The 13,242-nt window shown below is 40.5% G+C and overlaps 1 protein-coding gene across 1 annotated transcript; it reads left to right on the top strand.

Moving 5' to 3' along the window:
• Positions 1 to 355: 355 nt before the first annotated feature.
• Positions 356 to 11,764, top strand: LOC125378001 (ionotropic receptor 25a-like). The gene is made up of 8 exons (XM_048392520.1): positions 356 to 371; positions 1,085 to 1,177; positions 3,796 to 3,987; positions 5,194 to 5,521; positions 6,947 to 7,084; positions 7,608 to 8,046; positions 9,062 to 9,275; positions 10,569 to 11,764. The coding sequence occupies exons 3-8, from the start codon at positions 3,856 to 3,858 to the stop codon at positions 10,722 to 10,724; spliced, it is 1,407 nt and encodes a 468-aa protein (XP_048248477.1). The 5' UTR covers positions 356 to 371; positions 1,085 to 1,177; positions 3,796 to 3,855; the 3' UTR covers positions 10,725 to 11,764.
• Positions 11,765 to 13,242: the final 1,478 nt, after the last annotated feature.

The raw sequence follows: 13,242 nt of genomic DNA, 5'->3' as shown, positions 1-13,242 counted from the left end.
GTTAAACAGTGGAAGGGAATTGGAAACGTAACCATCAAGCTTTAGTTAGATTTCAAGGCAAATTTCATTGTGTCCATCTGAACCACGATCTCCAGGGAGTCTATCTGTTGTTTCACGATGCGATTCATTGTGTATTTAGCACACCAATGCTTGCTAAACAAAATATTTATTACTATTACAAGATAAGAACTACCCCACACTACACTCGCGTTATAACCTCCATGTACATGTACATAGGTGTCAATAGCTGGTAACAAATCCATTGATCCTTATACATTTCAGTACCCCGGCGTCATTGGTAATATATCATCAACTCCTTCGCGGACTGAGACTATGGTGCTAGAAATAATTTAAAGACAAAACCAACAGAAGTAAGTACTAATGTGGCACATTATAGTAAATGGACTGATATGTTGTTGAGTACGAATAACAATTACATCAGCAGACCTCACCTTCTTGATGAATGAACCTCTGAATTAAGCACATTTAATTTCTTGTGTATTACGAACGCCATGGGTAATAATTATGATTACATATTGCGATAACGTCCTCCATTACTGGGATGTATGAATGACTGCATTTGCACTACAACTGAGAACATCATGATTAAACATATCCTATTGAACTGTGAGTCCTAAGGTACAAACCAATACTATACTGTAGTGATGTCCTCCAGAAATGGACTTCCGAAAAGATCAGGTTGCAGGTAAAGAAAAGCCACTGTTGGGTGGAAGTTTTGTTTTGTTTGTTTGTTGTTTAACGCCGCACTCAGCAATATTCCAGCTATATGACGGCGGTCTGTAAGTAATCGAGTCTTGACGAGACAATCCAATGATTAATATCATGAGCATCGATCCACGCAATTGGGATCGATGATATGCATCAATCAAGTCAGCGAGCCTGACCATCCGATCCCGTTAGTCGCCTTTTACGACAAGCAGAGTCACCTTTTACGACAAGCATGGGTTGCTGAAGACCTATTCTACCCGGGAATCTTCACGGGTCGTCGTGTGAAAGTATGTCCAACGGCTGCATAACTTGAATTAAAATCACTTGCACTCTCTTCGTCTGGTTTCTGTTATAGATAGGGACATGGTCAAGACAAAGCAGTATACAGCTACATAATGCTTCAACTAAAGGTCACAAGAGTCCCAATGTAGTTGTTGTAACCAAACACGTAAGTATTAATACATGGTCTCTGCTTTCTTTGTATGAAACTTAATGGTCCTTGTACAATCCATATCATAAGTACCATTAACGTCAACTCTCATTTACCATATAGATCGCTTATGTACGTCATCACAATCCGTTAATGTCAATCAATATATGAGACGCTAATTAGCAAAGAATGCACAAACAGAAAGAAGAACGAGTCGTAAGTTCTGCTAGTTTTACAAAATCAACAATGATGTAGTCTCTTCCTACTTATGTGCACTTTAACTAAATACTGCTGATGCAATATCTGTGTACACGTTCAACAAGTGCACGAAACGTATCAATACCATAAGCAAGACACATTTATTAAGTCAGTCATTTATGCCGGCTATTGTAAAATTAGGGACTTATTTACCCCTGTCAGTTAGAGACACCAGTACTCTAAAGCTCTGTTAAAGCCAGTCCGTTAATTTATGACTTATACAGACTTGAAACCGTCCCTATGGCCGAGAGAGAGAGAGAGAGAGAGAGACAGGGAGAGAGAGATAATGGTTTATTAGACAGTCCTAACCGTCTCTGTAGTCCTCCGTTTGAAAACGTTTATCACCAGTTTTATCACGCTGCTAGAAAAAGTATGCATAATGGCACTAACTGACATTTAAAAACAACAACCTAGTCCCCGATCTGTCGATATTGTCAAGTGGGAGCTCACATCCCAGCTTCACCGCAAATGTACAGTTGGTTCACGCTAATGGATTTATGTAAATGTAAAACCCTGTTTCCTGATCATTCTCTGTTTGTATGTACTCTGTATTTTGTTCATACCTCAGTTGTGTTATTATATAACGCTAATGGGGGATACCTAACTTGTGTCAACTATTTCCCAATCCTTTTCCTTTTGGATAAAATACATATGAATCAAATCAAAGAATATTGGAATACACATGTATAGTAAATTTGAGATACTACAATTGACACCAGTATGGACCAAGGAATAAGCTAAATTGTATTTGACGGGTGTCTGCTGTGAACTGTTGTGCATGAGGCTTCACATTATAAGTAAACCTTTCGATACTGTGAAGCGGTGCAGCCGAGAATCATAGACTAAATGTCAAATACGAAAATATACGGCGTTATATATATATAAAAAAAGGAGAAAGCTTTCCTATATTTCGACATGTCGCGTATTTCATGTCAAAAACCAATGGGAGTAGTACAGAAACGTTGTTTAATTTATGACGTCACTGTATTGCAACGTCGTCAAGGCACTGTATAACGTAGTCAATGGAATGTCAATGCACGTTAGAAATTGAGAGAAATAAATGGTCACAATAACATATATAAATTAATTAAAAAATTAATAAAAATAAACGTTTCCTTTCAGATAACCGTCATTTTCATATGTTATTAAATTGTTCTAAAACGTTAGCTACTTTTATGCGAAATTGATATTTCAAGACGACTTAGTAGTACAGTGTGAATGTAGCGCTGTAATTAACACTCTAGCGCAATAAACTGAACACAATCCCTCTTCTCCTTTCATTAGATTACACCATAACGATTATATAATGTTATATACCTATCTTATATACGGCTAATGCAGACCAGCCGTCATTCTGAAACTACTTATGTCCCTTTCAATAATATATTGAATTATATATTTAGTGATTTTATTAGGCTAGCGTATCATACACTTTAAAATTCTGCTGGCCCATGAAGATCCGGGTTGTTCAACAGCAACCCATGTCGTAAGAGGCGACACACGAGATCGGGGGCCAATCTCGCTGACTTGGTGGATGCATGTCATCGTATGCAAATTCCGTAGATCGATGTTCGGCATGTTCTAGGTTGTCTGGTCCAGACTGGATTATTTACAGATCGCCGTCATTCAGCTTGAGAATTGCTGACTGCGATGTTGAACAACAAACAAAAATACACACAAGCAAAGATTGCTATAGACCAATTCTTACCCGGGTCTTCACTGAATAAGTTATGTACTGACGGATATTCGAGTGGCTAAGTAGTCTACGGCGCCGAGCTTTGCCGTGATCGGGGGCACGGGTGGCCCAGTCGTCTAAGGCGCCGCGATTCGCTGTGCAGAGTTGTGGCCCTTGGGCACGCCAGAAACCTATGATTGTGGGTTCGAATCCCGGTTCGCCCAAATTATGTTTCTAGGTTTGTCAGCACCATGTCCGTGCTCGTGGGTTTCACCGAAGTGGTAAACGTCTGAGACCTGCATCACTTCGGGCTTTCCTCCCACATTAAGCTGACACGCCGTGATATAACTGGAATACTGTTAAAAGCGGCGTTAAACCCAACTCACTCACTCAATTTGCTGTGATCGTGGGTTGGAATACCAGATTTGCTCTGATGTCGTTTCCAGAGTTTTCAGCAACATTCCCGTGCTTGTTGGTTAAACCAACCTGGAAACATACAATACCTGCGTCACTTTCCTCTCACGTCACGCTGACACGTCGTGACATGACTGAATTTCTGTTAAAAGCTCCCCCACTTACTCATTCGCTCATCTGTTGACAAATGACATATTTTGGTTTCGTGAAAACGTGTATGCATTGCTCGCTAACCCGTTTCATAGATTTACGCATGGAATAAATAATTATCCTTGGCATCCCATTCCAGGAACCCCCGTTTGTGATACGCGAGGAGACTGAGAACGGAACACAGTACACGGGGTTCTCCATGGACGTGTTCAAGGAGATCTCACGGCGTCTTGACCTCGACTTCACGGTGTATGAACCCAGGGATGGACAGTATGGCAAACAGAACCCTGACGGAACGTGGACAGGACTGATGGGTGAAATACTGACTGGGGTAAAACATTCTGATTATACATCTTCTATATGTGCACAAACATAACTGAATGTGTTTTAAGAACCAAGTTGATTTGTTGGTTTATTTTTTTAACAATATATGTATGAGCATATGTCGTAAGTCCATCGGGCATTTATACATGCAATAACATTACTGAATATGTTTTGAATAGCCGAGTTGACAATTCTTGATCATTTTAAATTTAACAATTCATGCATGTGCATATATCGTCCCCCATCCGTCCGTCCTCCCGTCCATCCATTCGTACGGTTTCGTAACGTTTATGGATTGCGCTAGAGCCTTACATGTGTGTCGATGTTCATAGCGATGAGAGACGCCAACTTTTGTTACTGTGGTTTGTGACGGTGCACGAGGCAGAGTCCTGGGTACCAACTTATCCGGAATTCTACAAATCACACTTGGGTCGATCTTGTCAGCGTGTCAGATCGCGCGGACTTTACAGTCATGAGGTGAAATTGAAAAAAAGCGAAATATTATAATTCGTTACTGATATCTCTAATACTGAATCTACTTTGGCTGACGCTTCACCGAATATCCAAACAATGTGTGGCTTTGTTTACATCTGAACGCTTAAACATATTTAACATCACAAAAAAAGCCAGATTTACGATAATACCAAAAAAGAAAGAAAATCCAAATACGATCGAAGACATTGATTTAGTATTTAAAAGATATAAGAATGTAGTTTTAGTTTTATTTCCACCTCGGACAAATAAAGGTGTACAAAATTTTTCAATGAATCTATAGGAAAGAATTAGTTCAAACTAAGTTACGATTAGAATTAATACTTGTGTGTAATCTATACCCAAATATTTGCGTTTACGTGTCGGGTGAGCTACGTAGCCCTTGGACCAATGCTGAAAAAATAATGGTTAAACAGCTTTCACTGAATTAAGATTACTTGAAATGTTACACTTAACGCCTTAATGATACTTTGAAGCTGTCTTCCGGTATGTATTTGGACAAAGGTATATCGTTTCGATGGCGCTAAAATATTCATATCACGTCTGTGTAAGAAGTTAAATACATATTGTTACATCGCCCTCGAATAATATGAAATAAGAAAGATGTATGCAGGCAGAAGATTATGAGATATTGCTGACGATAGCCCTGGGTTACTTTAAGACAATACAACCTGCCGGCCCTCAGGTGTCTGTAAACTAAATGTAACGTTTCTCCACCCAGTATGCCGACATAGCTGTAGCGTCCATGTCCATGACAACTGAGAGAGACATGGTAGCCGACTTCACAACTCCATACTACGAATTCGGGGGCTTTCAAATCCTCATCAAGAACAATAACCCGGGCACATCTCTACTGGCATTTGCTAACGTGTTTTCCGGGGAGGTGTGGGCGTGTTGGGCGTCCGTCCTTCTCCTGTCGGGTCTCCTCGTGTGTGTCTTCGAACGCTTGAGTCCCTTCAGTCCCTACAACAAGGATCAGCATAAGGCACGGAAGAAGTTCACTGTGAAAGAGGGACTGTGGCTTGTAACGGCGTCATTTCCCATGGCAGGTAAGTGAATATATCAATACGGATATCACTTGGTTTATATAAGGTGAACTTATTTCGATAATTAGTTCTTACATATTATTGTTTTGTGTTCAATGAACTGTTAAAGGTAGATGTACATGTAGCTATTACTTCAAGGTTAAGTGAGTGAGTGAGTGAGTATGGTTTTTCGCCGCTTTTAGCAATATTCCAGCAATATCCCGGCGGGGGACACCGGAAATGGGCTTCACATGGGCTTGGTAAATGGTGTTGAATATTTTATGAATGGATCACTGAAAACCAAAGTAAGTGAGTGAGGTCTTACGCCGCTTTTAGCAATATTCCAGCAATACACTCGAAATGGAGTTCACACATTGTACCCATGTCGGGAATCGAACCCGGGTCTTCGGCGTGACGAGCAAACGCTTTAACCACTATGCTACCTGACCACCCCTTAAGGTTAAGTAATTTCAATACTCATGTCCTACCTTATGTTTTTTGTGGGGACTTCAGGTAAAATTAGATCCTGAGATGGTTTTTCATTTCCCATAAGCTTTCTTTTGCCCCCATTTGGTATAAACACGGCATCAAGATACCACAGACTACCTTAAAAGCGATCGGTTTTGTAAAAACAAAATATATTGTATAGACAATTGCACATTAGGCAATGTCATTGGAAATATTTTGCAACTGGATTTGACAAAATGTCCAGCATATTGTGTGTGGTCTACGTTTTGTCTACCCATGGGATTCCGGGTTTGAATTATTATAGGTCCCCAGCACCCTATGCCGGTCTTAATGAATCGGGTGATCAGGCTCTGTGACTTGATTTGTTGCGTGTCATCGTACCCCGACGGCGTGAGCCGTTGCTCCAATGTCATTCACTGGTTTGTCTGTAATAAACACGACTAGCTATACGCCCTGTTCTGTCTGACCGTGATTAGTCGCCTTGTCTGTGGTTATCAATGACAGTGACTGGTTGTTCTTTGACCAACTTTCTATTTCATGGCAAGGGAACGACCTGTCAATAATTATGATCAACCATATTTCACGAACGCGCCTCTGTGTGTTTTGGCTAAAGGCTATAGGCGTGAGAATACCACTGACTGATGTGTCATAATTTTCGGGCCGTCCGGCGTATTTTGCCTCTGATACTTGGCCACGAACAGCGAATATTGCTCTCTTTGCTGGTTTTCAAGAAAACAATCTTAATTACACATAGGATTAGACAGATCGAGGTTTATAACTTTCCGATATTTGCGTTTCGCCATGATTCAATTTCGTAATGTAAATTGTTCAGTTAGAGCGGCATAACGTCACATTGCTGTATTGTCTTATATTATATGTCTCCTTACAAGCCACAAAGCTCGGGAAAACAATCATGTATTCTGATCAGAAAATACCTCGAACCGCGATGGTTATTCTCCTACTCATTTTCACTTGCAACAGGTCCGGAGTGCACTCCTCGAACGTTCTCGACTCGTATGCTGGTTGGAGGATTCTGGTTCTTCTGCAGCATCATGATGGCCACCTACACGGCTAACCTGGCAGCCTTCCTCACCACATCCAGGCTCAGCGTCCCCATAGGTAGGAACATCATTCACTGACTGAGATAGGGTCGAGTAATAATATCCTGTCTAATCACGAAAAAGGCTCCATTTGTTTACAGCATCGATTTCAGCATCGTGCATGTGGTGAATATCATAGTGTATATGGGTTTGTGAGTGAGTATGGGTTTACACCACTTTTAGAATGTTCAAGCAATATGATGGCTTTACACATTGTACCCATGTGGGGAATCGAACGCGATCTTTTGCGTGACGAGCTAACGCTTTAACCACTAGGCTACCCCACCGCCTCAATCATCCCAGAGTATGTTTTAGAAAAAACCATCATCTTTAAGCCAACGACTGGTGTTGCTTTGATATTTTGATTCAATAACGTATTTCATTTAATAAGAAAAAGTTTGTCGACAATTTTCGGATATGACTTACCAATAGATTTCTTTTCTGACCACTAGGTATACCAAAAATGACATCTTCGATATTGAACAATTTTCACTTATTTATTACACTGGATGTCGTTCTTGATACGTTCACTGTTTTCATAGAGTCGCTTGATGACCTCGCAAAACAGAACACAATCAAGTATTCCGTGGTTCAAGGAACGGTGATCCACGAATACTTTCAAAGGATGGCGAAAATAGAATCGGATCTTTACCAGGAATGGAAAAGCATGAGTTTTTACACCAAGAACATAGGCACCTCTCGTACACTGCCCGCTAACTATGCTGTGTGGGATTACCCACTGGGGGACAAGTACCTCACGATCTGGAGATCCATCCAGAAGACTGGCTTGATAAATAATACTCGTGAAGGCATTGCCAAAGTACTGGCAGGTAATTTTGCCTTGATTCATGAATCGCCTATGATACAATACGAACTCTCCAAACACTGTGATTTGCTTGCTGTTGGCAAACAGTTCAGCAGCAGATCGTACGCATTTGCTCTGGCAGAAGGTTCGCCACTGACCCGCATCATCTTATATACGTAAGTACTTGCAGCATTATTAAAACTTATTTATTTTGATTCTTGTGATTATTTTACTTCAAGATCGACGACCTCTTCTGTTAAGTATTTGGCATGAATGTGACAACAGGCAATGTCACAGTAATCAAATTGTGTATATAGAACCATGGAAGTTTGAAACAAGTCTAGTATGTTGTACATGGAGCCAACCCAAGTCTATAGTTGTGTGCAAGTCTCTGGGGCATATTTTATTAACATAATTTAACAACTGTCTTTTTTGCTGTGAAATATTTTCATTTCAGAGACTAAATGTTAGTCTAAAAGCAGTCATGAATACTTGTATAGTTAGGTTTACCTGTATACTGGTATAAGAGTGAACACTGATGATTCATAATTTAATTTCAGGGTAAACTCAATGTATTGTAAATGATGATCTAGAATACTTAGGAAATGTATAATTATAAAATATATTGCCAATGCATAAATGGCACATCGACTATACATAAATGTCAGCGTTGCTCAAAACATTTTTATATATTTTATTGTCTGCTGTTACATCGCTGCAGCACAGCCTCGTGTTAGTTCACTGACAAAACCGCTGGTTCTAAGTTGAGTAACAGTAAGAGAATATGAAATTTCTATGCTAATATCAATGTGAATATACCATCATTTCAATCAGTAAATGTAGAATAGGTCTGCAGCAACCCATGCTTGCCGTAAAAGGCGACTATGCATGTCGTAAAAGCCGACTAACGGGATCGGGAGGTCAGGCTCGCTGACTTGGTTGATACATGTCATCGATCCCAATTGCGTGGATCGATGCTCATGATATCAATCACTGGATTGTCTGGTCCAGACTCGATTATTTACAGACCGCCGTCATATAGCTGGAATATTGCTGAGTGCGGCGTTAAACAACAAACCAACCAACCAACCCATCAGTAAATTGTTAGTGTGTTCACAATATATCTTCACGTTTATGAAGCACACGACGGGAAAACCACCGAACCAGCTTGATCAGCTCTTGTCATTCCAGGATATTACAACTGCAGTCCGAGACTATTCTGGAAACTATGAAGACGAAATGGTGGAAGAACGGCAGTTTGACATGTTCCCAGGTTGATGAAAGCGGCGGCCTCACATTTCACACTGTCGGTGGCATCTTCGTTGTTGCTAGTGTCGGCATTGGACTTGGAGTAATTGCCCTTGGTCTAGAGCGTCTGTGGGCATCATTGACAAGGGTGCCGAAAGTAAGATGCGTCACTTGCATAATGAGTGAGTGAGTATGGTATTACGCCGTTTTAGCAATATTCCAGCCATATCACGGCAGGGTACAGCAGAAATGGGTTTCACGCATTTTAATGTATACTTACATATTCAGGGAGCATCATCGAGTTTATTAATCCAACATTGGTCTGATTTCAACATTATTTCTGTTTGTAATGCGTTCCAGTGACACCGTAGCAAACCCCAGCTACGCTTGGTTTAGCGTTTGTCAAAAGCACACCCTAATATAATTCAGTTAATGCAACATTTTGAACCAGAACGTTGATTGTTTGTTTGTTGTTTAACGCTCCACTCGGCAATATTCCAGCTAAATGACTGAGGTCTGTAAATAATCGAGTGTGGACCAGACAATCCAGTGATTGACATCATGAGCATCGATCTACGCATTTGGGTACGATGACATGCATTAACCAAGTCAGCGAGCCTTACCACCCGATCCCGTTAGTCGCCTCTTACGACAAGCATTGTCGCACCACACGCACGGGTTGCTGAAGACCGTTTCTAACCTTCACGGGTTCAGAACTACTTCAAGAATGAAAGTCACCCAAAACTTCAACTTCAATGTCCCACCCTTGCAATTACATTTCCAAAGTTTCATCTTCCTACAGTTAGGTCTTGCTGAGTTATCTTACATAAACTATTTATTTGAGTATTCATTATCAGTCACGTGTTTTCAAGAACATTACCAAGGTGTTAAACAGTGCTAGTGTGAGGACCCGGATCTCCACGGGTGTAAAACGTTGATAGCCACTCTTGTAATAACCAATGACGTTCTACATTAGCATGTCTACTGTAAATGTAGTGACCGCTTCCGTGGTCTAATGGTAGAGCGTCCGCCCGGAGAGCGGAAGGTCCGGGGTTCGATCCCCAGCCGCGTCATACCAAAAGACGTTAAAAGATGCTTCTTGTTGTTACCCTGTCTGGCGCTCGGCATTAAGGGGCTAAAACGAGGACTGGTCGGCTAGGAGTCAGTATACTGTGTCTGAGTGGGGTATTCATGTTAAACTGCGACATGGTATCTCAGTGGGCTAGCACTATAAATCGGCATCAGTCCGGACTAGTACAAGCAGCCACACACACACATATATATAAATGCAATAATCTTGGACGCGACGTTGAAACCCCATTTCCCCACCTCACTGTAAATGCAGTTGGCACTTATATTCAGTCTAAGAGCTGTTGTGTGTAAGAACGTAACAGGACACTTTATCATGACACCTTCTCGTTCCTTGTCTAAAGCTGCGTATGTATTACAGGAGCAACATAACACTCAAGTAACGTCGCTGAATGGCCAAACAAATCTTGCCGCTGACTTCAACCCGGGGATCAGTTATCTTGCCAAGGAGTTCTACGGTGAGGAGGGCACGGCCGACATTGACGCTATCACACTGGAGATGGCGCGAATGTATTAGTTGAATTTTCACCATGACTTCAAGCCATGTAAATGCCCATAGAGAGAATTTATGGATGTCAACTTCTGTATTATGAGGAACACAACGTTTCGGGGTATATGCTTACTCCTTCATCGGGTGAAATGTCAACTTCTTTATTATGGGGAACGTTTCGGAGTATATGCTTACGCCTTCATCGGGGGAAAAGACATTTCACCCGATGAAGGAGTAAGTATATACTCCGAAACGTTGCGTTCCTCATAATAAAGAAGTTGACATAAATAAATTCTCTTCCTTAAGTGTATCACTTCTAAATGCCTTTCAAACACTATGTACATGCAGTTTCATTTCTTCAGGTGGCGGTTTATAACAGAAACGTGCTTGAACAGACACCATTTACTAAGTATTATGCTTATATACATCCAAGAATTTCATAATCATTGGTAGAATAGGTCTTAAGCAACCCATACTTGCCGTGAAAGGCGACTAACGGGATTGGGTGGTCAGGCTCGCTTACTTGGTTGATACATGTCATCGATCCCAATTGCGTGGATCGATGCTCATGATGTCAATCACTGGGTTTTCTGGTCCAGATTCGATTATTTTACAGACCGCCGTCATATAGCTGGAATATTGCTGAGTGCGGCGTTAAACAACAAACTAACAAACAAATCATAATCATTGAGGCTGTTTCATTATTTCTATTGCAATATTCTATTTGCTACCACAATACGAAAGTAGAAATGTGTGACCACTTTGCTCCCTTCATATAGTCGTCCATATTTGTGGGCGATATGGTAGCCTAGTAGCGTTCGCTCGTCACGCAAAAAGACCAAGGTTCGATTCCCCACATTGGTTCAATGTGTGAAGCCCATTTCTGGCGTTCACCGCCGCGACATTGCTGGAATATTGCTAAAAGCGACGTAAAGCTATGATGCTTATGCCCTCACTCACACACATTTGTGATGCATTACAGGAATCCAAGAAGAATGTATATTTTACCAACACTATGCGCATGTAAATAAACATAACTATATCTAATAAAGTTCACTTTGAGTATTGAAAAATGTTTGTTGTGCTTGTATATGTGTAGGGAGGACGATATCTCATGGTAATGTAGTGGAATTGATACGAATAATGTCGGCAGTGTTACCCTTTGCAGCATGTGATACCTGTAGTGAATTACATCATATGATGAAATGTGGCACTGATGTCTTGATCCATTGCAATGCATATACAGTATGGGTCATAATTATTGAGAATTAACAAATCTTTAAAACTGTAAATATGAAGATTTTCCCAAAAAAAACTAAAACATATTTTAAGTGAGCACGAACCTTCTTTAATCACATCACAGTAACATCAATATTTTATCAGACCACCATTTGCTTCCAAACACAGTTTTATACGATTGGGCATACTGAACAATTCTCAATATTGTTCTTAACTCTATACACTGTAGAAAGAGGAGAACCTGTGCTCTTTGCTAATGTAGCAGCATCAGTGATGCCTTCATTATGGAGCTGTAGAATCAACCTTCTTTTCTCCTCTGCACTCATTTCTGACATATCAGGAAAAGTCGTCTGATCCATAATAAAGGGAGCTAACTCCAATTTTGAACTTCTAAAATTGAAGAAGAGTTGCTTCCCTTTGACCATACCTCAATTTTGAACACTTGTCAATATTGATATCTTATGTATGCTTCCTTGAATATGACATTAAAATTCTCAATAATTTTGAATCAGACTATATTATGGTGCACACATGTAGGTGTGTATTATGAATGAACATACACACAACATATGGCCTCTGGTACGTGCATGCAACGGATCAAAGCAGGCGTTGTAACTATTCATGTTTGATCGTTGATCAACGTTACAACATTTAAGGCCTTAAAAAAGCTGCATAAACGTTTCATAACGTTTTGGAGGACATTTCCACATTTGACGCGCCAGTGACAAAAATAATGTCCAATGCAGTCCCAATTTTGATTTGTACCATACGTTCCCGTGTTAAGCTGAACAATTGACTTGCGTTGTCTGTGTTTAGGACGAGTACCACCGGTGCGGCTGGATACGCTCACATTTTTACGAATACCTGGTATCATCACTATTTTTGTATAATGATATAGTCGGAATTGTATACTCAAAGAGATTTCTCATAATTATTAATTTATTATATCATTAATCAATCTTTTCAATCTGCATGTAATTTTGTCTGTTACATCAGATTGGTTGGGTTGGTTTGTTATTTAACGCCGCACTCAGCAATATTCCAGCTATATGACGGCGGTCTGTAGAATAATCGAGTCTGGACCAGACAATCCAGTGATTGACATCAAGAGCATCGATCCACGCCATTTGGATCGATGACATGTATCAGCCAAGTCAGCGAGCTTGACCACCCGATCCCGTTAGTCGTCTTTCACGACAAGCATAGTCGCCTTTTACGGCAAGTCTGGGTTGCTGAAGACTTTTACATCAGAACGATATATATTTTAACATTTACCTTTTTCATCGTTCACGTGTCTGCTGAATAT

Source organism: Haliotis rufescens, unplaced genomic scaffold (assembly GCF_023055435.1).
Source record: "Haliotis rufescens isolate VD_foot unplaced genomic scaffold, xgHalRufe1.0.p SCAF_11, whole genome shotgun sequence".
Classification (NCBI taxonomy): domain Eukaryota; kingdom Metazoa; phylum Mollusca; class Gastropoda; order Lepetellida; family Haliotidae; genus Haliotis; species Haliotis rufescens.
This window is presented reverse-complemented; position numbering and strand designations above follow the sequence as displayed.

Excerpts from the sequence above, each read along its gene's own strand:
- LOC125378001 (XM_048392520.1), top strand. The coding sequence starts at position 3,856 with ATGGACGTGTTCAAGGAGATCTCACGGCGTCTTGACCTCGACTTCACG. Across the intron at positions 3,988-5,193 it reads TGGGTGAAATACTGACTGGG|TATGCCGACATAGCTGTAGC; the intron begins GTAAAACATTCT and ends TTCTCCACCCAG. Across the intron at positions 5,522-6,946 it reads GGCGTCATTTCCCATGGCAG|GTCCGGAGTGCACTCCTCGA; the intron begins GTAAGTGAATAT and ends CACTTGCAACAG.